General features: G+C 45.0%; 1 protein-coding gene across 2 annotated transcripts in view; it reads left to right on the top strand.

Moving 5' to 3' along the window:
• Window positions 1-26,473, top strand: part of SH3PXD2A (SH3 and PX domains 2A) — a 358,093-nt gene that overhangs the window by 126,124 nt on the left and 205,496 nt on the right. For both annotated transcript variants that reach the window (XM_026650919.2, XM_026650918.2), the window contains exon 4: window positions 23,637-23,713. In XM_026650919.2, coding sequence (XP_026506704.1) covers window positions 23,637-23,713 — 77 coding nt within the window. The remainder of the gene's footprint in view (window positions 1-23,636; window positions 23,714-26,473) is intronic.

Raw genomic sequence — 26,473 nt, 5'->3', positions numbered from 1 at the left:
CATGTCTGAGCCTCGTTTCCCCCCTTTACAAAATGAGGATAATACCACCCCGCCTCACAGCAGGGTTTCTCCAGTTTAGAAATGTTCCATTCATCCCCGACTTCAGGCCTGTCCTCCACGATCATAGGGAGGCGTCCTGAATGGTCCTGGGTGTGCATGGAATGGAAAACTCATCCAGACACTTTCCTCTGCTCAAAAGGAATGTGCTTTAGCTCCATGCTCCTTCTCCATCTATTGTTCCTACACTATTTGTTTTAATTTTTCTCTGTTATTAATTTATCTTGGCTCCAGAACAGCTCGTGTGGTGTTCTCCTTTAGGCACACCGTCATTCCTGTATGGCTGCTTTCCAAGGGTTAAATGAAGGCCTGCTGGCTGTAGAGATTCCTTGATCATGTTCTGCTTGAGCAGGTGCTTTTTGGTAGAGAAGAGGCGTTCTCTCCTGGGTTATACCATTCATCGTCAAGTAGATCTCCATTTCCCTGGAAGTGAGCAGTAATCATCAGGTTAGACTTCTTTGAGGCTACTTCTCCTGCAAAGAAATGTATGACTTTGTTCCGTTCTTTTGGTGTCAGCAGATAACAATATCACCTCTGGCAACTCTGAATAACAAACCAGTCCATACCTCTGAGTGAAAGTTTCTGCTTACCCGGGCCAACACACTCTCCCCTTTTAAAGACCTCCTCTGTGCCGTACACTCCGGATGGATCAGAATGAGAGAGGGTTTCCAGCTGTAGAAGCCATCCAAAACCTGCTTTGCTTCCATTGTTAAAAAGGCCCTCAATTTTAATCTTTGATTAAGCCCTGGAGTAGGCAGGACTCTTATTTGTTTTCCTCGCTCTTTTTTATTTCCCCGAGCATGTAGAGTGATTTTGTTTCCCTTAGAAACTGCTGGGGTAGAAACCTGTTGTTATCCTGTTTTAATTAAACAAATGCAGGGAATTAGACCGTCCAAAATGGGGTGGCTTTCCTCTCCTTCTCCCCCGCCCCTCCTTTCTGGCTAAATGGTTTGAAGTTGGAGCAGGACTTTCTTCTACTGTTTAATTACTGCAGGGTTCAGTTATTGTATTGCAAAAGGGGAAACCGTTCTTGCGGCTACGGCCATTGGGGCTGCGATTGCTGCAGATGCAGCATGCTCAGTCTCCCTAGATGGAAGGAGAGGGTGGATTGAGGGGACGGGGGTAGATCTTGTCAAAGATCCCTCCTTGCAGTGAAAGAATGTCAGCAATGGTACTCCAAGGAGAGGAAGGCACAGTTAATCTCCCTCCGCTTGAATGATGGTGGCCAAAATAAAAGCTTTGAGTGCATGTATAAAGACAGTGAATATGAAATAAGAGGTCCATGGAGCTATACCAGATGTGGAGGACTGCAGGAGAAGCTGGAGAAGGGGAATGTTATCTAGCCTCCTGGATTAGGGCGTGCACTGTGATGTGAGATTTTAGGAATCCAGTTGATCTGCCTGACACTGCTACCGGCACTCACGTGTTATGAACCAGTAGTTCATAGTTTTGGGGATGACTTCCCATGTTACTAATGCCCCGTACTGGTTGATCCAGGCAGCAGCTTTGACAGTCTCCTGGAGAGAAATTGCATCTGAATACTCCCTCCAGATAAATGCTGTAATAAATGCATAATAAAAGAGCTTGAGTAATGTTGGGACTTCTTCAAGCAAAGCCAGATGTGGCCACGTGGAACACCAGATGTATGGAGGAACAGGGCGGAAGACTGTCCTTCCTGGACTTCAAGTAGCAGCTCTGACCATAGGCTCCTCCTCCTTTGTATTGTCTGCTTATCCGAAGCTAGTGCAATATAGATGGAGTAGGGAGTAGGAACTTAAGTATTAAGGGATCACTGGATTACACTGGCTTCTCTTCTAGAATATTAGAGGAGGAAGCAGTCTGGCAAAATTCTCCTTGCCCAGGCTGAGTAATTATTATTTGAGTACATATCCTAATCCCAATTCTCAAATTGCTAAAGGGAGGCAAGTCGGTTTTGTGCTTGGTCTATTACATTTCCCAGGACTATTTTACAAAGCTGATTTAAAAACGATTGGGTAAATTTTTGAAGGTGCCTTTGTGTTATGACCCCAACTCCCAATTTTAAAAGTTCTGATGGATCCTAAGTAATTTAGGCACTTTTGAAAATTGTACCCATTCTCTTGGCTGTGTTAATTATGAATATAAGAGAAGGGATGCAGTTATTTACTAGTCTCAAGAAAATCAACATCCCACTAGTAAAATATTGTTTCTTTTTCCCTCAAATCTCCATTTTTATTGGCACACACTGATTGTAATCTCTTTGTTCCATAGAAACACAGAGCCAGACTCTGCTCTTGTTTCTACCAAAGTAACGCCATTGAAATCAGTCAAGTTACTCTTCATTTATACTGGTACTAGGGCTAGATTCATCTCTCAAACTTCTGTTTAATATGGAAATGTCGCACTCCCCATTCTGTGTTCTTAACACACTATGACGTACGTAAGGGCTCAAGGAAGAATGTTCCTTCCTGCCTATCACCGAAGAAGGTTTCCGGGGTTCCCCAGAGGATTTTTAAAGGCCTCAGCAGGCTGCGGGTGTATTTGCAGATTCTGCACTCATGTTGGTTCCCTCCGGGGAATAGCCTGATTCTAGAGCTATTGAGCTGACTCAGAAATGACCCTGATGAGTCACACCCAGGCTTTCTAGCTATATGCAAAGTTAACCTGCAGGAGTTTGATCTCTTTAGGATCTGTATGACTTCAAAAATATCTGAGAAACATTAGATCCTCCTTATGGATATTGTTTGAAATGGTTGTTACAGCCACCTCCTTCCTTCAGTCCTAAAGCTGAATGTACTGGTAATTCAGTTTTTAAAGGTATCAAATTCATTTGTCATAGCCTGTTGGCACATGAAAGTACATTCATAAAACTCATCAGTTAAAACAAACTAAATTAACATGTCAGCTAAAACAAAATCAGAGAATTCTCAGAGCCACAGAAGAAATCACCTGCGAATAAGACTAATTCACTGATCCCTCTGGGGAAATAGCACTGAGAATTTACATCCTAAATTCTAAAGGAGCACTCAAGGACAACAAGGCCATTGCAGAGAAACTAAATGAATTCTTTGCATTAGTCATCACAACTGAGGATGTGAGGGAGATTCCCAAACCTGAGCCATTCTTTTTAGGTGACAGATCTGAGGAACTGGCCCAGATTGAAGTGTCATTAGAGGAAGTGTTGGAACAAATTGATAAATTAAACAGTAATAAATCACCAGGATCAGATGGTATTCACCAAAGAGTTATGAAGGAACTCAAATGTGAAATTGCTGAACTACTAACTGTAGTCTGTAACCAATCATTTAAATCAGCTTCTGTACCAAATGACTGGATGATAGCTAATGTGACGCCAATTTTTAAAAAAAGCTCCAGAGGTGATCCCGGCAATTATGGGCCGGTAAGCCTAACTTCAGTTTCGGGCAAACTGTTTGAAAGTATAGTAAAGAGCAGAATTATCAGCCACATAGATGAACATGATTTGTTGTGGAAGAGTCAACATGATTTTTATAAAGGGAAATCATGCCTCACCAATCTACTAGAATTCTTTGAGGGGGGTCAAAAAGCACATGGACAAGGGGGATCCAGTGGATATAGTGGACTTAGATTTTTAGAAAGCCTTTGACAAGGTCCCTCACCAAAGGCTCTTAAGTAAAGTAAGCTGTCATGGGATAAAGGGAAGGTCCTCTCATGTATCAGCAACTGGTAAAAAGACAGGAAACAAAGGGTAGGAATAAATGGTCAGTTTTCAGAATGGAGAGGTAAATAGTGGTGTCCCCCAGGGGTCTGTACCGGGACTAGTGCTATTCAAACGTATTCATAAATGATCTGGAAAAGGGGGTAAACGGAGGTGGCAAAATTTGCAGATGATACAAAACTGCTCAAGATCGTTAAGTCCAAAGCAGACTGCAAAGAGTTGCAAAGGGATCTCACAAAACTGGGTGACTGGGCAACAAAATGGCAGATGAAATTTAATGTTGATAAATGCAAAGTAATGCACATTGGAAAACATAATCCCAACTATACAGATAAAATGATGGGGTCTAAATTAGCTGTTACCATTCAAGAAAGAGATCTTAGAGTCATTGTGGATAGTTCTCTGAAAACATCCACTCACTGTGCAGCAGCGTCAAAAAAACAAACAGAATGTTGTGAAGCATTACGAAAGAAATATTAGTATGATTGTTATTTATTATTAAGAAATAATTAATAAGACAGAAAATATCATATTGCCTCTATATAAATCCATGGTACGCCCACCTCTTGAATACTGTGTACAGATGTGGTCACCCCATCACAAAAAAGATATATTGGAATTGGAAAAAGTACCAAGGAGGGCAACTAAAATGATTAGGGGTATGAAACAGCTTCAATATGAGGAGAGATTAATAAGACTGGGACTTTTCAGCTTGGAAAAGGGATGACTAAGGGGGGATATGACAGAGGTCTATGAAATCATGACTGGTGTGGAGAAAATAAATAAGGAAGTGTTATTTACTCCTTCTCATAACACAAGAACTAGGGGTCACCAAATGAAATTAATAGGCAGCAGGTTTAAAACAAACAAAAGGAAGTATTTCTTCACACAATTCACAGTCAATCTGTGGAACTCTTTGCCAGAGGATGTTGTGAAGGCCAAGACCATAACAGGGTTAAAAAAAGAACTAGATAAATTCATGGAGGATAGGTCCATCAATGGCTATTAGCCAGGATGGGGAGGGATGGTGTCCCTAGCCTCTGTTTGCCAAAAGCTGGGAATGGGCGACAGGGGATGGATCACTTCATGATTACCTGTTCTGTTCATTGCTTCTGGGGCACATGGCTTTGTCCACTGTCGGAAGACAGGATACTGGGCTAGACAGGCCATTGGTCTGACCCAGTATGGCCGTTTTTATGTTCTTATCCATGAGATGGTTAGGGAGCAAACGTGGTTTCAGTTAAAAATACATGGAGATATACCTATCTCATAGAACTGGAAGGGACCCTGAAAGGTCATTGAGTCCAGCTCCCTGCCTTTACTAGGGGGACCAACTACTGATTTTTGCCCCAGATCCCTAAGTGGCTCCCTCAAGGATTGAGCTCACAATCCTGGGTTTAGCAGGCCAATGCTTAAACCACTGAGCTATCCCTCCCCCTTCTAGCTGTCTGTCATTTATGTGAAGGAAAGGGAAGGAATAGTAATCTGAACCGTACTTTTTTAGGGAACTATCAAGATGTGTTGCACAAGTAAGAGCCTGACTTCCATTGAAGTCAGTGGAATGACTCCCTTGGATTTCAGTAGACATTGGATCAGATGCTTACTTGAGTAATCACATGATACCATTATTATCACCTAGTCATTCTCTCCCTTCTCTCTGTCTTTCCCCTCCATCTATGACCCTCCCTCGTGTTATGTTGAATTTAGATGCAAAACTTTTAGGGGTAGGAAGAGTCAACACTAGCATTTCTCCAGTTGGGTGTTGCTTTGGCTCTATGCTAACCAATGAGTTACACAGCATGAAGTGGGAGTAACACAATGGCGAATCAGGCCCTGAAGTCGTTACTTGGCTTGGAAGCACCTAGCACATTCCCTCGCAGCTTGAACAGTGAGCAAGTATAAGTGGAAGAGGAAGTGTTCGGTTTTCAGAGAGCAGGTGCTCCACGGTTTCTGAAAATTAGGCCTCTTAAAGTGTCTCAGGTTCATCAGCCCAAAAATGAAGGAACCCCAAATCACTGGTCACTTTTGAAAATATGACCATTTTAACTTTGCTCTCATTCTGACAACTCATCCGCTTACCGAAAAAATGCTGTACTGTGCTGGCACAGGTAGAAACCAGTGAACTGCCAGGAAAATCCTTAGAATAAAGAAGTAAATGAAAACCCCAGGCCTCAGCATTTTGTGCCTCTGGCCTTAGGTGATGCAGTCCGTCATGGAATATGCCTTTGGGATTGGGCCTGCAGAAGTGCCTTATCCTTTTCACCATCACCCTGCTCCCTACACCCCATTAGTTAGAAAAAGACATTCGCTCTCTCCCCTCCCACTTTCCAATAAATGCTCTAATCCTGCAGTGTTTCACACACAAGAAGGGACCCACTCTTGTTTCTGTGCAGAGAAAAAAAGTGATTTTTTTAAAAAATTTGCAAATCATGGAAAAATGTTAGGTGGGGTTAGACTAAATTCCATTCAACTATAAATAGCGACATGGCCTCTAAGTACCTGGCCCCTGAATATCCTTTCAGTCTAAATCCTGCCCAGAAGTTGACAGTCCCAAATAATAACTATAAAGTCACTGACTAATGAATGTTACTCAGTTCCTTCGGGTGCCTGACTCAGGGGAATCATAGTTTCCAGTCATACGATGACTGGAGAAGGCTGCTTTACTGGTTCCAGAAATGGTTCTGTTTTTCTTTAGTCTTTGCAGACCTTAAAGAAACACTGAGTGGCCTCGTGTTCTACTTCCCACTGAAAGCTAAGGGGCACACGGTCTCTTTAGCTGCAATGCGGCGACCTCTGGCTCTTCAGAAACACCTTGTTTGTCTTTGATGCTGGTTGAAGTGTTATTTTCCAGCTTGCTTTTCCTTCCCTCCCTGAGCCTTTTCCTTGCCTGTTTTCCAGGCAGCACTAAAAATGGAATATGATTACAAACAGAAGCCATTCTCCTTGGGCTTCAGTAAAGATGGGTCTGAGCATCCCTGGACTCTTGAGGGGAGGGATTTGAAATCTCAGTCTAAACCTGAATCTTGCCAGTGAGCTTAACTGAAATCCTGGAAATGACCAGCCTCCAACTTGGGAGCATTTGTAATCTGGATCTGAATGTTGTGCCTTGGGCCCAGGGGGAAAATATGGTGGAAAAAGGGTCCAGCAGTTAGGACGCTAGCTTGGTACCCAGAAGATCTGGGTTCAATTCCCTGTGCTGCCACAGGCTACCTGTGTGACTGTGTCAAGTCACTTAACCTCCCTGTGCCTCAGTTCCCCATCTGTAAATGGAGATAATAGCCCTGCCTCACAGGGTTGTTGTGAGAAAAAGTACAATAACAATTGCAAGGTGCTTGGACACTGTGGTGATGGGGAGCTGCATAAGTACCATAGGTACAAGGGACTCCTTTTCATTATGAAAGTGTTGAATGGGGTTTTAATAGCAGCATGGATTCTCCCTCCATACCACACCCCCAAAATAAAAAAGCTTGATATAACAGGATAGCATCCTGCTATCAGGTGCTTGAAACCCCCTTTCCCCTTCTGCCCCCCACAAAAGTGCAGTGTAATTACTGCTGCTTCATAGCGGTGAGTGGGTTCATTTAGCTCCAGGCCAAGCGTAAGATAGGCTGCAGCGATGACCTGCCCTTATGTTAATGAGGAGCTCCTCGAAAATAATCTGTCTCACAGTCACTGATACATGTGACGCTTCCTGGGTAGAATACTCTTTCCTCAATGCAAAATATCCATTGATTTCTCACTCTTCCCCGACTCACCCTCCTGCTCCGGGCGCTCAGGATCCACCCGGCTTCCACCTTCCTGTGCTGCCCGGAGACTTCTCGAGGTGGGTCCCAAACTAGCAGCTCTCACAGCAGAAGCATCAGTGGCACAGGCCAGTCACACGGCAGCCCTGGGCTGCCTGGTGGTTGGTTGGTGGGTCCCCTAGAGAAGTGGGCAGTGGAGGAATGGGTCCCCATAGGGTGTACGTGTCTCCTGTAGTGCTGTTGGAGGAGCAGGTCTCCCTTGCCTGGTTGGTGCAGGAATAAAGCTCCAAGATCCTTCCCAGTGCCAGCTCTTTAGACTCGAAGCTGGGGCTGGGCTAGCAGGCCCAGGCAGGAAGAGAAGCAGGCAACAGGGCCTACAGGGCATCTTCTCAGTGCAGCAACAGCAGCTTGTCTCTGCCTCCCTTCTCCTCATGCACCGCTAGAGCAGCTGGTGGGGGTGTTGTTGAGGGGAACCACAGGGTACATCACCCCCAGGCATACCCATACAAGAAGGGGATTCCCATCGCACCAGCTGCTGCAGTCACAACAGTTGGTACTAGGCTATGTGGCAATAATGCGAGCATTTCTTTTTTCACTGATGCAGCCCATCTATACTGGGGCATAGTATAGCGGTAGCTACACCAGGGCAAACCCTGACTGTCTGAACCCCACCCCAAACACACCAAAAAGAGCTTTTTGTCCTTGGCCTGTCACGCGCAGGGTATGCATCACTCAAAATCACTGCTTTGCCCAGGTATTTAATGAGACCCAACATTCAGCTGAAGTCGCCTTGTCTGGGATTCTCTGTTCATACAACAGGTTACTGAAGGCCACCACCTCGATCTGGCAGTGAATTGGTGGGAACGTGTTCTACCCACATACCTGGTAAAGCTCTTCGGGGGCGCTGCGAAAGCTGACCCCTTCCAGACTCCAGATATTTTCTGTCAGTAGAATTAGCAGCTTTACTCCTCTGCCGCCCTTGCCGCAATGACTCTAGGGTGATAGGCACGGACGTTTCAGCTAATTAAGAGTCCGAGGAGCCTGAATTGCACTTTCAAATCAGATCGGGACTGTGAAGTTACACAACATGCTGTGAGGGTTAAGTGAAGTCTGAGCCCTGTCTGAGTATTTGTGAAGGGGGGGACTACAGCCTCCATCCACTGCTTGATCCAGCGCGGACCCAGGGACGCTTTTGGCACTGTGATGTAGTGGGGAGTTGTTCTTTTGTTGCGTGTCTCTCAGAATTAGGCGACTGTTTTCCTGTGGCAAGGAAATGCAGGAGGAGACTGACTGAACAAAGAACTGGCAGGTGGACACAGAGGCAGCGTGGAACTTGTATATGAATGGGGAGACATTTCACTGTAATTTGCAAAGTTCATACTATGGGTCAAGTTACTCTTTTTGGTGTTTCTCTACGTCTGTTAGTCTGTCTTGCCTTTTATATTGTGAGGTCTTCAGAGCAGGGACTCTGTGTGTACAGTTCCTAGCACAAAGGGGCTTCCACCCTGGTGGGGGTCTTCAGGTGCTACCAGAATAGAATACAAATATAAATAACAATAATAACCAGACATAGGGCTACATTTTGCCTGTGGGTGCACTCATCGAACCCCACTGAATTCAGTGATATTGGAGGGGTGTAACTGTTGGAGGGAGTTAGATTCACTGTGTTTTGCTGACTATAGTAACAGAGTCATTCTGTCATTTTTCCCCCCTTTAAATACTCAGGATCAGGATTCTGAGAAAAAGGTATGTACATTACATGTCCATTGCAAGAGGGTGACTTTGGGGACCTTGTGCTTCCACTGAAATTGCTGGCATCGCTCTCATTGATTTCATGGATGCAGGATTAGGTACTGTACATGGGCATCACCCACCGCTGAAGTACATCCCTCTCTGGGATGTAACACAGAAGATTTTGCGCAGCACACAGCAATGCAACACTACAGTTCATGACCAGGAGTAGAGAACAATATCGTATCGAATTGACTATATCAAATCCAATTCAAGTTGCAAGGGGATTTCTTTTTCCCCCGGATAGGCAGAATGTGATTAATTTCCCAAATGGAAAATTGTTCAAGACACGCATGCTCATAAATTATGAAACGAGAGATCCCATTACTGAAAGCTGCATTTGAGCCCAACAACACTTCCCAAAATAATGATGAGAAGGTAATTTTATTAACAACCTTTCTTGTTGTTTGGTGTACGATTGACATCGAGTGTAAGCTTATGTGCTTCCAGGTTGGGACCGCTATCTGATGAGGGCTGCCTTGATGTTTTTGGACATTAAAAATAATCCCATCAATCACAGGCCGGATAACAAACTGGGCTGAGTGACGCTATGATAATCAGAGGCGACGTGTGTGGGGGGCATGTAGGGTCACATCCCCCCACTTCTGCCAGGGTGGGAGTTGGACTGAGCGCGGCTGAAGGGGACATGCCTGGGAAGCACTCCCGCTGAGCCCCACTAGGAGGTGCCCAGAGCTGGGAATAGAGACAGGACTGGCAGCATAGCACTGCCAGAGGGGACGCCGGAAAGACCTCTGAGTTCTGTCCCTTCCTCACCCGCAGCTGCACTTAACAATGCTTGGCAGTAGGTGTCCAGAGCCCACTCCAGCCCACACTGTGCCCGCCGTGGGGAGGCAATCGGAGAAGTGAGCGGGGAAGGAGCTGTGAGTGGAGTGGGGGCAAGGTGGTGCCGGCTTGGAGCAGATGGGAGAGGCGCAGGGGGAGTGGGAAAAGGTCCAAAGGCAAAATGTGGGGCTGTCATGTCCCTCCCCCCTTTAAATTGTGCCCCCCACCACCATCAAGAGTTATGGGTCATCTCTGACAATAATATAATACATAATAACTCGTGTCTCTTTTTAGTATAATATTGTCAATACTGACATGAGCATTTTCTTGAATTATAACACCGGAATGCGTGGACGAGGGTGAGAGTCTGTCTCCAAGAGTCATTGTTCTGTCTGGCCCTGGAGGTGATGGCATACATCCACTAGTGGGGTTCTACCTGGAGACTACATGTCTACGGCCTTGACCACCCCGAGAGTTATGTGAGGTCCCTGGTGTTAGGATTTTATAAACTATGGCCAACGCAGCACGGCACAGTACGCCAGGACACAAAGACAAACAGCGTTTGGGGAGCTGCTTTTCCTGTGTGGTGATGCTGGGAGAGAAGGCTTGGCTTGTTTGGGTGTGTATTTTGTTAGCAGCCTGTCCAGTTTGGCTGCTCTGTGCCCTGCATCGGTGCTTCAGATGTAATTAATCAAGATACTCAAGGGGAATTATTAACTCTCCTTCCTAATTCTGATATTTGGTCCTCTTAATTTCAATGAGATTTTTCTTTTAATTTTGAGAACAAAGATTTTTTTTTCTCACACTGGCAACAGTAACCCTTATAAAAACCCCAAACCTTAACAAAAACGCATCTGTTTACAGTCCTTTTCTTTTTTTTTTCCTCCTCAGGCAGTGAAAAGGACGTATTAAACATGAAAGGAAGACGAAAGAGTCTATAGGTCGAGAGTCCCCCTGTCACCTTTGCTCAAGGCCCTTTTCCTTTTGAGGGGGGGAGTAATTGGTCAAAATGCTAATCCCTGAATGAGCCTTTTTATTCTTTGATTTCCAGTGGGAAAGGCTGTTGAAATGTGACAGTGCAATTTGGGGTGGACTTATTTGGTCTAACATTGGCACTTTGTTAATCATGTACAGCTCCTACTCTGTCAGCAAAGTGGCTCTATCAGAGACGGCAAACTTTAACAATCTGGAAAACACCCAGGATGCTCAGGGCAGGAGGCTCTTGCTAACAGCAGCACTTCAGAAGATTAAAAGGGACTCACATCTGAAGGGCACTATTTCTTAGGGCTTGTCAATATGAACACTTAGTTCCTGGCAGGCTGGTGTATAAATCCACCCCACATAAGCGTGCTGTGCACCAAGACCACACTACACCGTTAGATCAATGTAAGATGCTTTGCGTTGACCTAGCTGTGGAAGTGTCTTCACTTCAGTTTGGCTCCTGACTATGTAAGTGCCAGTCTACACCGATTTGCTAACACCACCTCCCCAAGCGGGGTAGAGTCATGGTCGATGTCATTAGGTTGCTTACATCAACTGTTACAGGACTTCAAGGAGCCGTCCCACCTGCCCCATGCTGACAATATGATCGATACAAGCGCTGCTGGTGAAGATGCTCACCGCTGACACTAGGAGCCAACTGTGTGCACACACAAGCGATTTATTAACTGTGGTGGCTGTAAGCTGACATAAATTAGGTCAACATAGTTGTGTAGTGTAGACATGGCTAAATATCCCTGTGAAGTGTGCTGCCACGCACTAAAAGTTCCATAGTGCACTTTGTTCTACTGCCTTCTGAAACAGAAGTAGATTAAAGAGCACTGGGGATCTTCTAGTGTCTGGCAGCCAGGTCCACACGGACAGTTAGTGTGTGGCAGGTTAGTACAGGGAAGCTTTACACCCCAGCTTGCTGCAAATTGTTTGTATGGACAAGTGCTTATGTAGATGGCACGTAACACTGGGATAGTTCATCCTAGTACAGGTCTCAAAGTGTTTCTCAAAGGCCAGTAAGCATTGTTATCCCCATTTTACAGGTAAGAAAGCTGAGACACAGAGCGATAGACACAGCCATTTCACAATTGTCCAATAATTTGGGCTCCATCCGTTTTTGGGTACCCATCTTGACATACTTGTGGCCTGACTTTGAGGCACTGAGCACCCGCAGATCCCATTGACTCCAGCCGGAGTTGTGGGTGCTCAAACCCTCTAGCTGTCAGAAGCTGGGCACCCAAAAATAGAGGCACTCAGAAGTACTGGGCAGCTTGCCGAAGGTTAGTGAGCAGGTCAGCAGCAGAACTGGGCACAGAAACTGGGCACAGAAAGTGCGTTGTTCCCCCCACTCTGTAGAACCTACTGCCTTTCTGAGCAAATCCAGGGACTTCTTTTTAGATCAACTGCATTTGTTCCTTATGGCAAGTGAAAGGGTTTATATTTCAGTCCAGAGAAAATGTAGATCTGAAGGGATTTTCTTTAGCCAAGAGTCTGCATTGTTAATGATTAATTCTTGGTTAATCGGACAGCACAATAGTTGTCAATACACTTAACATACATTAATCGATGATTCCCTGCTCCAAGAAGCTTACAACCTAAGGGCCTGATCCTGTGAGATACTGAAGTCAATGGGAGTTGAGGGTGCTCAGCACCTCCAGGTATTTCACCCTAGATTAGGCACCCTGTCCTGCAAAGCTCTCACTCTTTAAAGTTAGGCACCTAACTGAATCCAAAGGCACCTAGAGGCAAAGCCTGATTTTCAGAGGTGCTGAGCATATGCAATGCCCATTGACAGTCATGTAACTGGTAGTGGGAAGGTTTTGTCGGCATTAGTTAAGGATGTCCGTGTTACTTCATGCATGAAGAAGCCATGAGTGAGTTATGCTGATCATCCCAAACGTACCTATGAAATCTTTATACTGCTCCCACCCCATCGTGGATTCTGTATAGGCCATGCCTTTTACAGAAGAGTTATTTTCGGAGAGATTAGGAGGGTTTTATTGGTACTGGCTGTGGTATCCCATTAAGTACCATGATCAGATACCACAATGGAAGGTACAGTATGAAAACCTAGATAGAGTGGATAGTCAATTTAGGGCTCAGATAGTTCCTTGATGTCTTGGCAGAGCTGTTAATAGAACTGTTGACTAATAAAAGAATAAAATGCATTTAGATTAATTGTGGGAATTTTTCACAGGCTTGACCCACATTGATGGGCTCTGCCTGAACCCCCACTGCAGTGACAAGCCCCCTCAATTCCACACCAATCCAGCTGTCCTATCCTCCCACATGCACCCAGTAAAAATCCACACGCAACATCCACCCGCACTGAGTTCCCACACGCACTCCCACCTTCCCTCAGCCACAGGCAATATTCTTAGCGATTATTTGTATCCCGCTAGCACCCACAGTGGGCAGGGCACTGTCCAGGCACACAGGAAGTTGCTGCCCAAGCTTCAAACATTAGGTGCTTGATCCTGCACCATTGACATCAATAACAGCTTTGCTATTGATCTCTTAGGATCAACCCCTAAGAGAACTGCCTTTTTAATGTATGAAATCCCATGCATATGAGGCATGTTATTAGTCCAAAAATCTGGCCACCGTAAATTGGGAATGGTGCAGTTTGACTGAGATTTTAAACTGATCGCAAGCTGATCTCTGGCGTCAGAGGCAGTAACATAGACACAAAGTGCGTTGTTCCAGCAATGGTCCCCAGATTTCGTCTTAGTTGGCAGTAGTAGGTGAACTGATTAATAGTTTGCTCAGAGATCTTCCTAGCTGCTCTGAAACTCAGGCTTGGCCATGATCAGAGGCTTAATGTGGAAGATGCTCTGGGGACAGCACTTTCCTTTAAGAGAAAAAATAGAGACCTCTGTCTCATAAAGCGCATGGCATTTACATTTCTGGACACTGCTTTGTATGGATATTTGCACAGCTCAAACTCCTCGCTTTTTATTGATTTCCAGGGCTTGACGAGCACAGGCGTCCAGTTATGCTTGCTACCCAGTTGTTTGTTTGTTTAAATTCATGCTGTAATTGCCACCTTCCAAATACCATAACTGCTCTGAGGAGCTACACTGCTGCCAATATTGCTGCTGAATTGGATTTATCTTAGCACGTGTGCCTCACAGATGACCTAATTTTGCTCTTCCCTAGAGGATGATCCAGCCTAATTTATGGCAAAAATCGGAGAGCTTGCTTTTGATTAGAGTAAAACTATTACTAAAAAGAAGGGTCTTTTCTTCATGAACTGAATGCCAATGTAGATCTGCACAGTGTTTCTTTCTCCTTCAGACAGGCCCCGTGGTCTAGGGATAGAGTGAAGGACTGGTGTTGAGAATTCTGGGTTCTATTCCGAGCCCTGCTATTTACTTATTTTGTAACCTTACAAAGTTACTCCACGTCCCTGCCCCTCAGTTCCCACCTGTAATACATCTTTAAGGATATTTCCCCCAACCCTGGGTTGTTGTGAGACTGAGCTACATTAGTGAGGTACTTTAAGATCTATGCCTTGGGAATGGAAATATTATTACTCACACCTCCTGTGCTCAACCAACTCTAGGGTGGAGTCTCTTTAGCTGCATTATTGCCAATCTTGCCAAAGGATGTGGCCAGTATTTTACTATGCATGTACCATTGCCAAACTACACTGGAAAAGATGCTGTTAACCAAACCAGTCTCCACTCAGTGACCTTGCCACAGGGGCCATCAACCTCAGTGGACATTGCTCAAAGACTCTTTGACAGCCTTGTTGGCACTGACCCATTGACTATGAGGTAGTGTCTCTGACTTGTAGTGTCAGACTGACTTCACTGTTGATGGTAAATCTGAAGGGGATGAGACACAGGCAGTGGGAAGAACACCCTATCCAATGATAATATTTGTATAGGTCTGGTCCCGTCAAGCTACTGGGTCCGCACTTCAACAGATGCAGCTTGGACTCATCGAGGACCTGATGGACCATGCCATCAAGTCAATGGAAAGGCTCCCATTGACTTAAATGGGCTTTGGATCAAGCCCCAAATGAGCGTGATGGTACTTGGTTCGTAGTTAGATGTAGCATAATGACAAAGAGCTCAGTGTGCCTAATGGAAGCTTTGAAGACAATTGATGAGTGTTCTGGTCCTCATTAGAAAGTCAGCACTTACTATCAGGAACCACACTGTGGGCATTTCCTGTTCTTAGTAGAGGAAAAGCTGCAGTATCTCAGATGCCACTATTGTGGTACCTGTTGGCAAATACTGATTGTGTAATAGTAACCATGGCGTATGGATGAAAGCAGGACTTTCATATGACCTGACAAAGGAGAGAAGCTGGTTCTTTCAGCATGTGGTAGGACACATTCAAAGACATTTTCCCCTGTGGTGTTCATGATTAGATCTTGCTAGCATGACTGGGTTTTAAACCCCAGTGATTTCCACATGTTAATCTACCATGCCTTGACATTTGGAAATGGATTGTTTTAGAGAATGTCAGAGGAGGCGCTGGCTGCAATGCAATGTGCACCTTCACTTTGGACCGGAGTGGGAAAGCTCCAGAATTCAGCCTCTTATTAAGTAGTGAGTATTAGTGAAGGAAATAAATAGGTTTCTTAGGAGAGACGCACATGCAGGAAAAGTATTTCATTAAGGCCTGAAATTGCCCGACTTGTCTCCCCTTTCCCCTCACGTTGCAATTGTCCTTATGCCTAGCAGCCTTGTCTTGAAAGTAGTTTTCCTTTGTCTTTAACGTAGTTTATTTGCGATTGGGCAGATGTCCTTGGAGCCTCTTAAGAAAAGCTTGCGTGTGTGCATGCGTGTTTATGTGTGAGGGAGAATGAGGAAGAGACGATGTTCCTGATGTTGAGCAGAGCATAGAATTGCCCAGGCCCCCACACGAAAGAACTCGACAGAAGAAAACTCTAGTCATGTTACCGTCAGCCTTAAGAAAGTGAACATTTCTGCATCCTTTGGGGTCCCTTGTGTGATGAGCTGCTTTGACTCTCGTGAAGGAATCTGGGGACTTGTGACCATATGAAAGTTGAGCTCCTCTGGCGTGGAGCGGATGCTTTCCTCCACTGCAGCATATCCTGGCAGCGAAGCTGCGGAACCATCCCAGGGAGGATCACCCTAGCGAAAGAATGGTTCCCTGGTGATGTGGAGTTAATGTAGGGGCCAGCATGCAGGGAGCAGCCCTGCAGCAGTGGAGTGCCAAGGGGAGCATTATACCACACACAGGTCTGACTTGTGCTCTGTGTTATTTGTCTTCACCACCGTTCCTGATATGGAGAGGCTATTGCTTTGGAGGGATGGCAAAGAGTTGTAGCTGGAGTCATGACTAGAGGAGTTTCCAGAAATGTGTGGTTCTTTGGGTGATGCCAGTTAGAGAAATTCTAAAATGAATAATGAGTGGCTAACCATTACAAAGCACCATACAGACAATAACTAAATCATTATAGAGCTGAGCCTGACATCCAGAGAGGCTAAATATCAGGGCTAGAAGGGACCTCATCTAGTCCAACCCCCTGCTCAAAGCAGGACTAATCCCCAACTATTTCTTTTACCCCAGCTCCCCTAAATGGCCCCCTCAAGGACTGAACTCACAACCCTGGGATTAGTAGGCCAATGCTCAAACCACTGACCTATCCCTCCCTCTTGTAACTGGCTCTCTCTATCCAACAAAGTGGGGTCAGTGTAGAACTTGGAGCTCAGGAGGTCCTTGCCCTCAGTCCTGCACTCTGATCACTCAGCCACGTTTCCCTGCTTTCTCTGGCTCTCCGTTTTAATTGCCCATTGGAGAATATATTCCCTTTTAGCAGAGGGAGGTTTCTCTACGGGGCATGTTTTTTTATAATCAACTTACACTCTGTGTTTCCCATGCTTTATTTAGGACTTCTCAATTATTTGCTTTGACGTTGCAGCTTGCGTGCTGTGGAAGCCGGATCTACGTGCACAGACAGACTGATTCTGACGTGCTCTATCTAGCTCTAGGATTATTATTGTTTGTGCTGTGTTGACGCTGTTTTTTTGGCTGCCCAAACTGTCTTCGTAGCCCGCTATCACCCTCACTAGTAATTCCCACTGACTGTTGAAAGCACTTATCAGCTGCAGCAGTTTTGACAGCTGAGCTTAGCCAACAACTCTGACTCCATGAGATGTTCCTACCGTCTTTTTCCCCCCCTTCCACCAGCAGGACATATGTGAAACTTCCTCCCCTCCTTTCTTTGTCAGGACTGAATGCTGTCCCTGTTGGGACCCCAACATTGGTTGTTTGACTCCAGGAAGTCATCAATGAAATCCACTGAGGCCAGGATGTCTCATGTAAAAGTGAGACGATGCTGTATCTGGATTGCAAGATTAGTGGCTGCCTCCCTCTATGCATCTCACTGACAACAGCATGTGCTTCCATGAGAAGCGTGAAATCACTCTTCTGCCCCCAAAACGTTACCTCCTCTGTGTCTTTTTCATCTCAAGGATGCCATTGTGGGTTGAAACGCTCTGCTTACTTAATGGCCAGTTGGGAACAGATGCCTGAGTGTTTGCCTGCAGGGCTTTAGGGGGAATGTCATGGTTTGAAAAGGGTGAGGGGGTGTAAAGGAAGTTTGTGTCTCAAAACCAGTTGCACATCTGTGTTTCTTCAGTGCATAAACATAATGAAAACAGATATAGATGGAATAAGAGCCTTCATAAAAATAAAATACGTTAGTCCCAAAGAAGGTTTCAGTTACCACGGGGGAAGCTGTGAAGCTAAGAAAGAGATGCTGTGCCAATGTTAGGGCCACATTTTTGTCTCATTTCCACTGCTGCAATGTAACTGAGAAGAGACGTGGATAGACCATATTGAATGAATTCACTCTGAGAAGATGACCTTAGATTGAATGCATCATACTGAAACATTTTATCTCCCAACTCCTCAGAGAGGTAAAAGAAAGAAAGGACCAACAGCGCGCGCGCGTGTGTGTGTGGGCGGGCGTGTGTGAGAGAGAGAAAGAAAGAACAAAAGCAAGGTGTATTGCAGGCTTTTAGGAGGCAGCAACAGACTTGACCTCTGAAGCTGCAGATTCTGAAGTTGGCTGCAGCCCAAGTTATTTTAAGCATAAATCAGATGAAATATTACATTATTTTTAACATATCCCTAAATATCACACTAGTTGCTTAGGATACATATTTATTGAATGGTAAGTTTCATATAAGATTCTCTGAAGTCTTGTGGCTCTGCTTAGGCTAAAAAGGGACACCTACAACACAGAGTAAGCACTAGTTTCCTTTGTGTTCAATAGATAGTGCGCTGGGCCTAACTACTCCTTCCCTTGTGAAGGTGCCATCATGAAAAAGTTCCTTGCATGGAACAATCAGTGTCCTTAGATCTATCATCAAAAGTTGTGGCAAAAGTACCTTCAATAATATAATAGGAACGTCAAACTCTATAAGCCGTATACTGTATAAAACTATATAGCAGGGGTTAGTGGCATCAGCTAGATTGCGGATTTATATTTATCTCCCAGGGGGAAAAGTGATTGAAAAAACATTTCTCTTGGAGGTATGTGAAAATCTCCAGGCATTTTGCATCTTTTTTTTGTTGCAGTTGTGGTGTGACAGCATGCTAGCTGGGTGGGATTCATTGCAATAGTAGGGGCTGCATACTGTACATTTCCTATTTAAACAGCAATGTCTGGGATCTATTTTTCAGCAGCTCTTGTAAGTTGTTTTGGGCTGAAATGCTTCCTTTCTCGCTTAGCCCTGCCTTTCTGGTTTTGATATACTATGGATTCCCTCTCCATGCTAGTCTCCACAGTGCTACTAAGTGATGGAACTGGGCCAGAAGTGTTTAACTTTCCAACTATGGGAACCAGTAAATGGAACATGAAATCTCATCCTAATGTGGACTGGTCCAGTGTGATAAGCAAATGGACCGTGTACTCCTGGGGTTGCATAGACATCATGTTGGCTTTTCTTTAGTATTGCTGCCACTTACTTTAGTATTGTTACATTACCAATCAGAGCAGAGCCATTTGGACGCCTATGAAAGCCTCGGGGCCCTAGCCTGTCTGTTTCTGGTCCGCCATCTGCCACTGATTTACATGGCGTGTATGAAAGTCCATGATACCCAAAGTACAATGTTACACAGGGCAAAAACTGTATTAAAAGAACATTATTAAGGTTGTACAAGTCAGGAAATGCCAGCTTTTCTTGTGTCTCCTTGAACATCCATGTGGTTCACCGAATAGGGCAGAGGTCCTGTGGAAAAAACCATGTAATTAAAGACTACACATGCCCAGGAGGAGAATACTCAAGGTTACATGTGCAACCATAAACCTGGCATTTCGTAACTTTTGTGTGCTTGACTTTGCAACCTAAATAATCTTCCTTTAACATAGAGTGTGTTGATGTAACTTCCTAGGGTGTGTGTGGTTGTGCGGTGTCTTTAGAATCAAGAACTCATTACATATCATACCCCCAAGGAGGTGATATCCATGTTGTTTCTTTAATGATGATAACAACAAATGTTCAGAAATCCTAACACAAACCTTAAATTTTGTCCTTCATACACTTTGAAACACGTCAGACCGTTCTGAGGAATCTGTTTCTTTACTGAAATGTCTGCGCCAAGCAATCCAGGCCTAACACTGAACTGCTGCAGCTGTACGGGGCCTGCAAATGACATATCCCCCCCGGTTTCCCCATCGTCCCAATCGGACGTCAATTTTAATGCATCTTCCAGATCTTCCAGGGTCTTGTCCAAGTCTGGGACATCTGTGAATGAAATACTTGCCCAGTACAGCACAGTCGGCTTCTAAGCTACCATTCGAGATGGAGACAGGCCTATCCTTTGCTGCCTAGCAGGGCTGTAGTAAGAGTCATAAGCTGTTTAGCAGTCTGTAAAATGGGGGTGTGATTCCTGTAGACAGATTTAGAAGAGCTGCAGTAAAATTCTGTTCCTCATTGAGAGGAAATATATACCGTATGTACTCGCATATAAGCTGAGGCTTTATTTACAGATGCTGAAAACGACCAAAAAATAAGTGCCTTGCATATGACCAAACTCCTCTGTCCATCACCGCCTAACAAAAGTCGCCTCATGCCCCTGGCAGTTTGCTAGCGGCTTATCCATGGCCCTCAGTCCTGCCTTGGGACTCACCAGCCTCCTAGGGCTTTGCCTGGCCCTATTGCTCACCTTTCTGTTTGCTGCTTATTTGTCCATGTGATAACTGGATTACCAGAATTGTCACCCGAGTCAAGCCTCTTCATTAGATGGGCCATGCCTGTCTTAGGGCCAGAACATCCCCGCTGGTTCCGTGAGCATAGATCCACTGTACCTGCTCTTGGGGTGCACTGAAGGGGGAACGTTCCAGTTCTGCTGCATCATTCTCCCCTTCTCTGACCTCATGGGTCCCCAGAATCTTGGGAATGAGGGTCGAGGTGCAAGGGGGGAGGAACAGGGAAAACACCATTAACTCTCACTGGAAAGGAGAGCATTCTACCTGAAGAAGAGGGGCTGGCAAGGCACCTGCAGAAGGTGCATCTCCCTAGAGATGCCTCTGCATCCTCAGAGCGGGGCCTCCCTTTCCCCAAGGATTCCCAGGATCTTTGGGGTTAGAAGCCCACATTCTCAGCCACTTCACACCTCTGAATTCGGGGTCTGAGTGGTTGGTCAACCTTGCTGAGATCCCTGTCTCTTCTGCTCCCTTCCCTAGCATGGCTACTGTACTGAAAGGCACAGCATAGCCGTCCGTGATGCTAGTACCATTCAGAATGCTCCATAACCCAATATTCCTATCCTCATACTCTCTTGGTATTGGGTAACGAGGAAGGCAGGCCTATAACCCACTTCTAATCTTTGCTAACTACTAATATTGGTGTTTTCTAATGGCACATTCTGCATAGAGAGAACCCGGGTGAAAAAATGAAAGCACCTTCTGGGGTTTGTTTCATATTAGCACTGCGATCATCTTGACGTTTTCCATCTCCATTTAAGGAATGAATTAAGACTCATCATATCTTGGGGGTCTTTTTTGTACTCTGTGTTTAATATAACCTTCCTTATTATATTTATCTTGTTTCTTGTGCTCCAGTCTTTCATTTATTACATTACTTTGAAGATGTTGGCAGTGACCGGGCGTCCCTGTAAACTCTTTTAGCAAAGCTGAATTACATTTACAAGAGATCTTTAATGTGTTTAAGTCTTTGGTTCCTTTATATTTTTACATGGTCACCAGTCTGGCTTTCAGTTTGTGGCTTGGACTGAAAACAGGAAAGCCGGAGCTTTGCTTACTTTTTACAGCACCTTTATAAAATTCACAAAGAAATGAAAAGTTTGCCCACACCAACACTTTTATAATGCTGAGAAAGGAGCTATTTTATTCTCCATTATTAGTTTAAAAAAAAAATTATAATAATTTCACCCTTTGGCATCTTTCATTTGAGCCTCATGGAGGGTTTTCTAATAACAAAGTCTCGCAAATACATGTTGTTGTTCCCACTTTACAGACGGGATAACTGAAACACAATAAGGTTGCGATTTGCTTGGTGTCACACAGCAAGTCAGTGATAGGGCATAGGACCCCACATGCCAGCAGAGCAATTATTTTGCTAAATGACTTCGCATTGACAAAGTTAGCTTTCAGGATGAGTGAAGATTCTCCAGTGTCCTTTGGGCCCTGTTATAGCATGGCATTGCATCATAAAGTGTGCCACGGTGTCATCCTAGAACGGCAGAATCTCGTGGGGTGGACACATACATTATTAAATAACAATTTCCCCCTGCAAGATGTGTCAAGATTAATGAGAACCATGTGTTTTTAGTTCTTGGGGGGTGATGTATCCACCTTTCCTTGGCTGGAACAAAACTAACCATGCTGTTAAGGTCGTTGAGACTGATAGTTTGGGAGGAAGCAGGGAAAAAGTGGGAGCATCCTGATGGATTTTAGCTCCTCCCAATTGTTAAGGTACATGGTCCTGTTCAACTTCTCAGAGGTGCTATAAGCTTGGCCAAAGGAAATTCTGGAATTTAGGTTTTGGATCAGATTCCCTTTCCTCCTCATTTTCCATATCCTATCATCTGTGAACCACTGTCCTTCATTTCTCCATTGTCCAGTGCGAATAAGTTTGCCACAGAGGTTGGTGAAAAGACCAGTTTATGTCTTACATGGAAGCTTCATGGACTAAATATGTTCTACCACAAGGAGAACGTATAATTTATTCTTGTCTCAATGTGTTTAAAAAAAAAATTCAACATGAGAGAAAAAAGGAAGAAAACCACCAAAAAAGGATGTGAAAATATAAAACTTTCAAGCCAAAAAATACCAACTCCATGACATCTTTTTCTGTGGGAAACTCATTTTCCTAGAGCATCTCGATAAATTCTGGTTTTATCAGTTTAACACAAGACCCAGCAATTTATTTAAGCTTCACTTGCTTGCAGAAGTTTCGTCCACTACAAACATCAGGATTATGATTTTTTTTCACTTAAAAAGAAAAATAATACAGTGTCATGGCTGAGATGATAGAAGATACAGCTGAACGTACCACTTGCCTGTTGAGTTACTATTTGATTGCTCTCTATAGATCTCTGCACGAGTTACCTGCATTTGCAGTCTGTGTAGAGGGGAGAGTAGCTGCTGTAGGCAGAGAATACGTGGGTGAGAGTGCAGAGGCAGATTAAGATTTATTGGGGCCCTGGGCACAAAGAACATTTGCCCCACACACACCCTGGTGGTCCAGGGATGCTGGAACTGGGGGAGCCACAGGGGCCATGGCCCCCCACTTTTTAAATGGGCGTAGTAGCCTCGGGCAGGCGTGGATCAGTGACAGCGGGGGCTGCACTTCGCAGCGGGAGAGCTGATAAGGTGATAATGCTGCCCCTCGGCCCCCAGCCAAGGGCAGGTGGAGGGTCCAGGGCTCCCCACAGCAGCCCAGGCTCCCTGGGCAGCTCTTACCATGGCCCGGCTCTGGCTTCTGGCCTGGCCAGGGGGCGGGGCTGCAATGGGCAGGGCCACAGCCCCCCCACTTCTACACAGGCCTGTGCGTTAATCCGCCACTGCTGCCCTGCTCTCACCCACTGCACTGGCCCGCACCGCTGAGCTGTTGCAGAGGGGGAACTAAGTCGTGCTCGTGCCAGGTATACAGCTGGAGCAGCTTACTTCTTCCCTGGAGCAAAGGGGGAAGCAGAGACCAATTGTGACTCTCTGAGGAGGCTTAGAAAGGAATATTTGTGGCATTTTCACTTTAGCACTTTAGTGAAGATGCTCCTACGCTGACGGAAGAGTTTCTCCCATTGGCGTAGTTAATCCACCTCTGCAAGAGGCGGTAGCTATGTCGACAGAAGACGCTCTCCCCTAGACATAGCGCCGTCTACACCGGAGATTAGGTCGGTGTAACTGGATTTTTCACACCCCTGAGTGACATAGTTATACTGATGTAAGTTTGTAGTGTAGACTTGGCCTTAGCCGAGGTCAGCACAGCAGATTTGTGGCTGAGCCCAGAATGGTACCCAAATATTCTCACTCCTTGTCTTCTGCATGGGGCACTAGACCATTGTTCCACTCCATGCTATCATATTATACCATAGTGCCGCCCACGTTCCTAAACCCCTCTTTTTATGTGTTCCCTTTGCAGGTAAAATCCTGTTCCGGAGGAGTCATATTCGAGATGTAGCTGTGAAGAGACTGAAGCCCATTGACGAATATTGCAGGGTAAGAACTTTATCTTCACAGAAGAATGAGTATCGGCGGGTTACGGATGGAAAACTCTGCCAGGTGATCAATCAAAGATATCCATGGCTAGCAGCCAGTGCAGCGCTGGAAATCTCCCGCTGTTGCCATTAGAGAGTTTGAACTGGCTACATCAGACTTGCAGAGCCTGTCCCCAGGAAGGGTCTGCTTGAAAAAATCGGGAAGTGAAAAAGGAGAGGAGAAAGGTGAGCTGAGAATTGCCCTTCCTAAAATGTCAGCAAGTAAGGTGCGGGGTGGGGGGGGAGTGGCAGTGTATTTGAGCACAGAGGATCCCTTTGATCTACAGGCTCCTCAGACAAAACTACTGTAGAATAGTGCCAACGATGGGAGAGTTTTGCTCCAGGGAGCTTCTTTTACCAGCATAGTGTCCAGTGTTGCAGAAGACCTTTAACTCCTACATACCTTCCGTGTCGAGAATCTTACTATCAGATAAGGGATTCTGTGCCCAACTAGCGGTGTCAGCGCTCTTCATCTTAGCCTCAAACTCTGGTCTGAGCTCTGGTTCTGCCAGACAAAATTCCTCTGCCTGTCTGGTCCTGGTAGAATTCCTGCACTAGGAATCCTCTTGTGTTTTACAGTTATAGTCAGTGGTAACGCAGCCCAGGGAGCTCAGAAGAGTTGAAGATAGTGCCCTTGAGGACACTTAAGCTAAAAGATGCAGCCATATGTGGCCAGGCTGAAACAGGCCCATGACAGGCACAGATACTCCTAGCCAATGGTATAAGCTGTGAACCTGTTAGAGCATTTCAAAGAGATGTAGTTAGCAATTAAATCCACTGGAGTTGAACCCTGGGGTTGTCCTAGTGTACCTCATGGGTGATTCAGAGGCTGGAGCAGAGTAGTAAATATGGCATTTGATAAGTCATACCTGCCCACCTGTTCAATAATATTCCAATTAGACCAGGTTTTGCTTTGCATGAAGCTAGAGATAAATGATTTACTATTTTTTTTGACAGTGTTTCCAATACTGAGTGAAGCCCTGGAAAATACGTTGCAGGGAGGAACAGTGCATTGGCAAGTTGAGGGTGGGTTTGGTGACCAAATCTGCCTCGTCCATCCTGATTTTGCGATTTGTTGATAATTAATCTTCTGACACTAAATTAAAAGGTATTCCAGAGCAAGACTGCTGTGCTGGTTTTAAGGTGGGATCAGCCATGTCAACCAAAGTGCATAATCTAATCCCCAGACTTCCTCTTTTATTTCCTGTGATTTTTTTTCTCTTTTAAGAAAACTAGATGGGCAGGCGGAGGAGAAAAATATATATTCTCAAAAATGTTTCCTGTCAGCTATTTGCTTATCCAAATTGGGTGCAGATCACTGGAGACCATAGAGCCTGAGGCATGTGGAAAGGGAGCAGACATTCTGCTTTATTGAAGTCCTTGTCATCTGAATCATCGGGTCCAGAAAACTGTGAAAAAAGTCTTATCTCATGAGATCAGGCTTTTTATGCAACAATTAATGCAGTGTCTGACTAATAATGGCCTAATAGCTATCTTTAAAAATGTGTGCGTGTACTGTATTCCCGGCATTATTTGTTCGGAAAGGAACTGCATGAGACACGGGCAGTAAGAAATAATGTCACGGGTCCACCAAACAGGCATGCCATGATGAAGGCAGTAGTTTACGCTGGGGAGTGCAGACATGACCTCTGACCTTGTTATCTGGGCCGCCATTGTCTGAGAAGCAGACAAACCAGTACCGGGTTAGGGTTACATCATCGGTCATGTCTGAGGAGTATATTACAGCAACCGTTGTTGCAGTTATCATTAGAACTGAATTGCTATCACCACCACTAGCCATCCTTGTCATTATGTATTTTCTCTCCTGGAGAAGTCCGTTCAGACCGTCACTAGCTTTTAGCTGAGCACAATGAACCTCCTTCGTTTCCAGCAGGCTTCTCATTAATGCTAGAACAGATTTGAATCACTAATGGGCAAATTTCAAGCTATGGCTCAGTTTGGGGAAGCTTGGATGCTTCTCCAAAGAGAGGCTATTCGTTTAACGTATTGATGGATTAATGGTGCTCTTTGCCTCAGTCTTTCACATTAATCTAAAAATGACCAAAATTCATTAAAATCTGCAGAGCCTGCCACAAAAATGGTCTGCAGGTCACTGAAAAGCTTGATCAAAAATGTTCCTCTTATACCCTGCCCTGAAGATCACCAGACCCAGTCGTAGGCTAAGCCAGATCAACTCTGCCACTTGCATTAGAACCTTCTACCCCCGTCACTGGTAGCAAGAGTGACACAGTGGTTAGTCTGTCTGTCGGCTGGCAGGACAGCAACACCGTGGTTCATGAATCTCACAGCAGGACATAGGGATAGAGGCCTAAGGAAATAACTGGGTGCCAGACCACATAGGGCTTTACAGATTTTAACCAGCACCTTTGCCGAACTTTTTGAGTCTGCAAAGCTCACAAGAACGGCTTTCTTTTCAAATTTCCTCCTTCATACAAGGAATGGCTGTCTTATGTTGTTTCACAGCTTCCACTTCCAGACCATGGAAGTCCAGAGGTGTTTGAAAATAATAATGAAAAGCAAACATTTTGAGCCTCAAAAGTTCATTAGAGTTTTTGGACAAAGGTTTGGGGAGGGAAGAAGAGATTCTTGTTAGGTCCTAGCTGGGGTAAAATCCTGGCCCCTTAGAAATCAATGAGAATGTTGCCACTGCCTTCAATGGGGGCAGTATTTCATGCCTGGTTCTTATTAAGACCTAGACATC

Source organism: Terrapene carolina, unplaced genomic scaffold (genome assembly GCF_002925995.2).
Source record: "Terrapene carolina triunguis isolate 2854851 unplaced genomic scaffold, T_m_triunguis-2.0 Scaffold95, whole genome shotgun sequence".
Lineage (NCBI taxonomy): Eukaryota > Metazoa > Chordata > Testudines > Emydidae > Terrapene > Terrapene triunguis.
The sequence above is the reverse complement of the archived record's forward strand: the minus strand, read 5'-3'. Positions and strand labels throughout refer to the sequence as shown.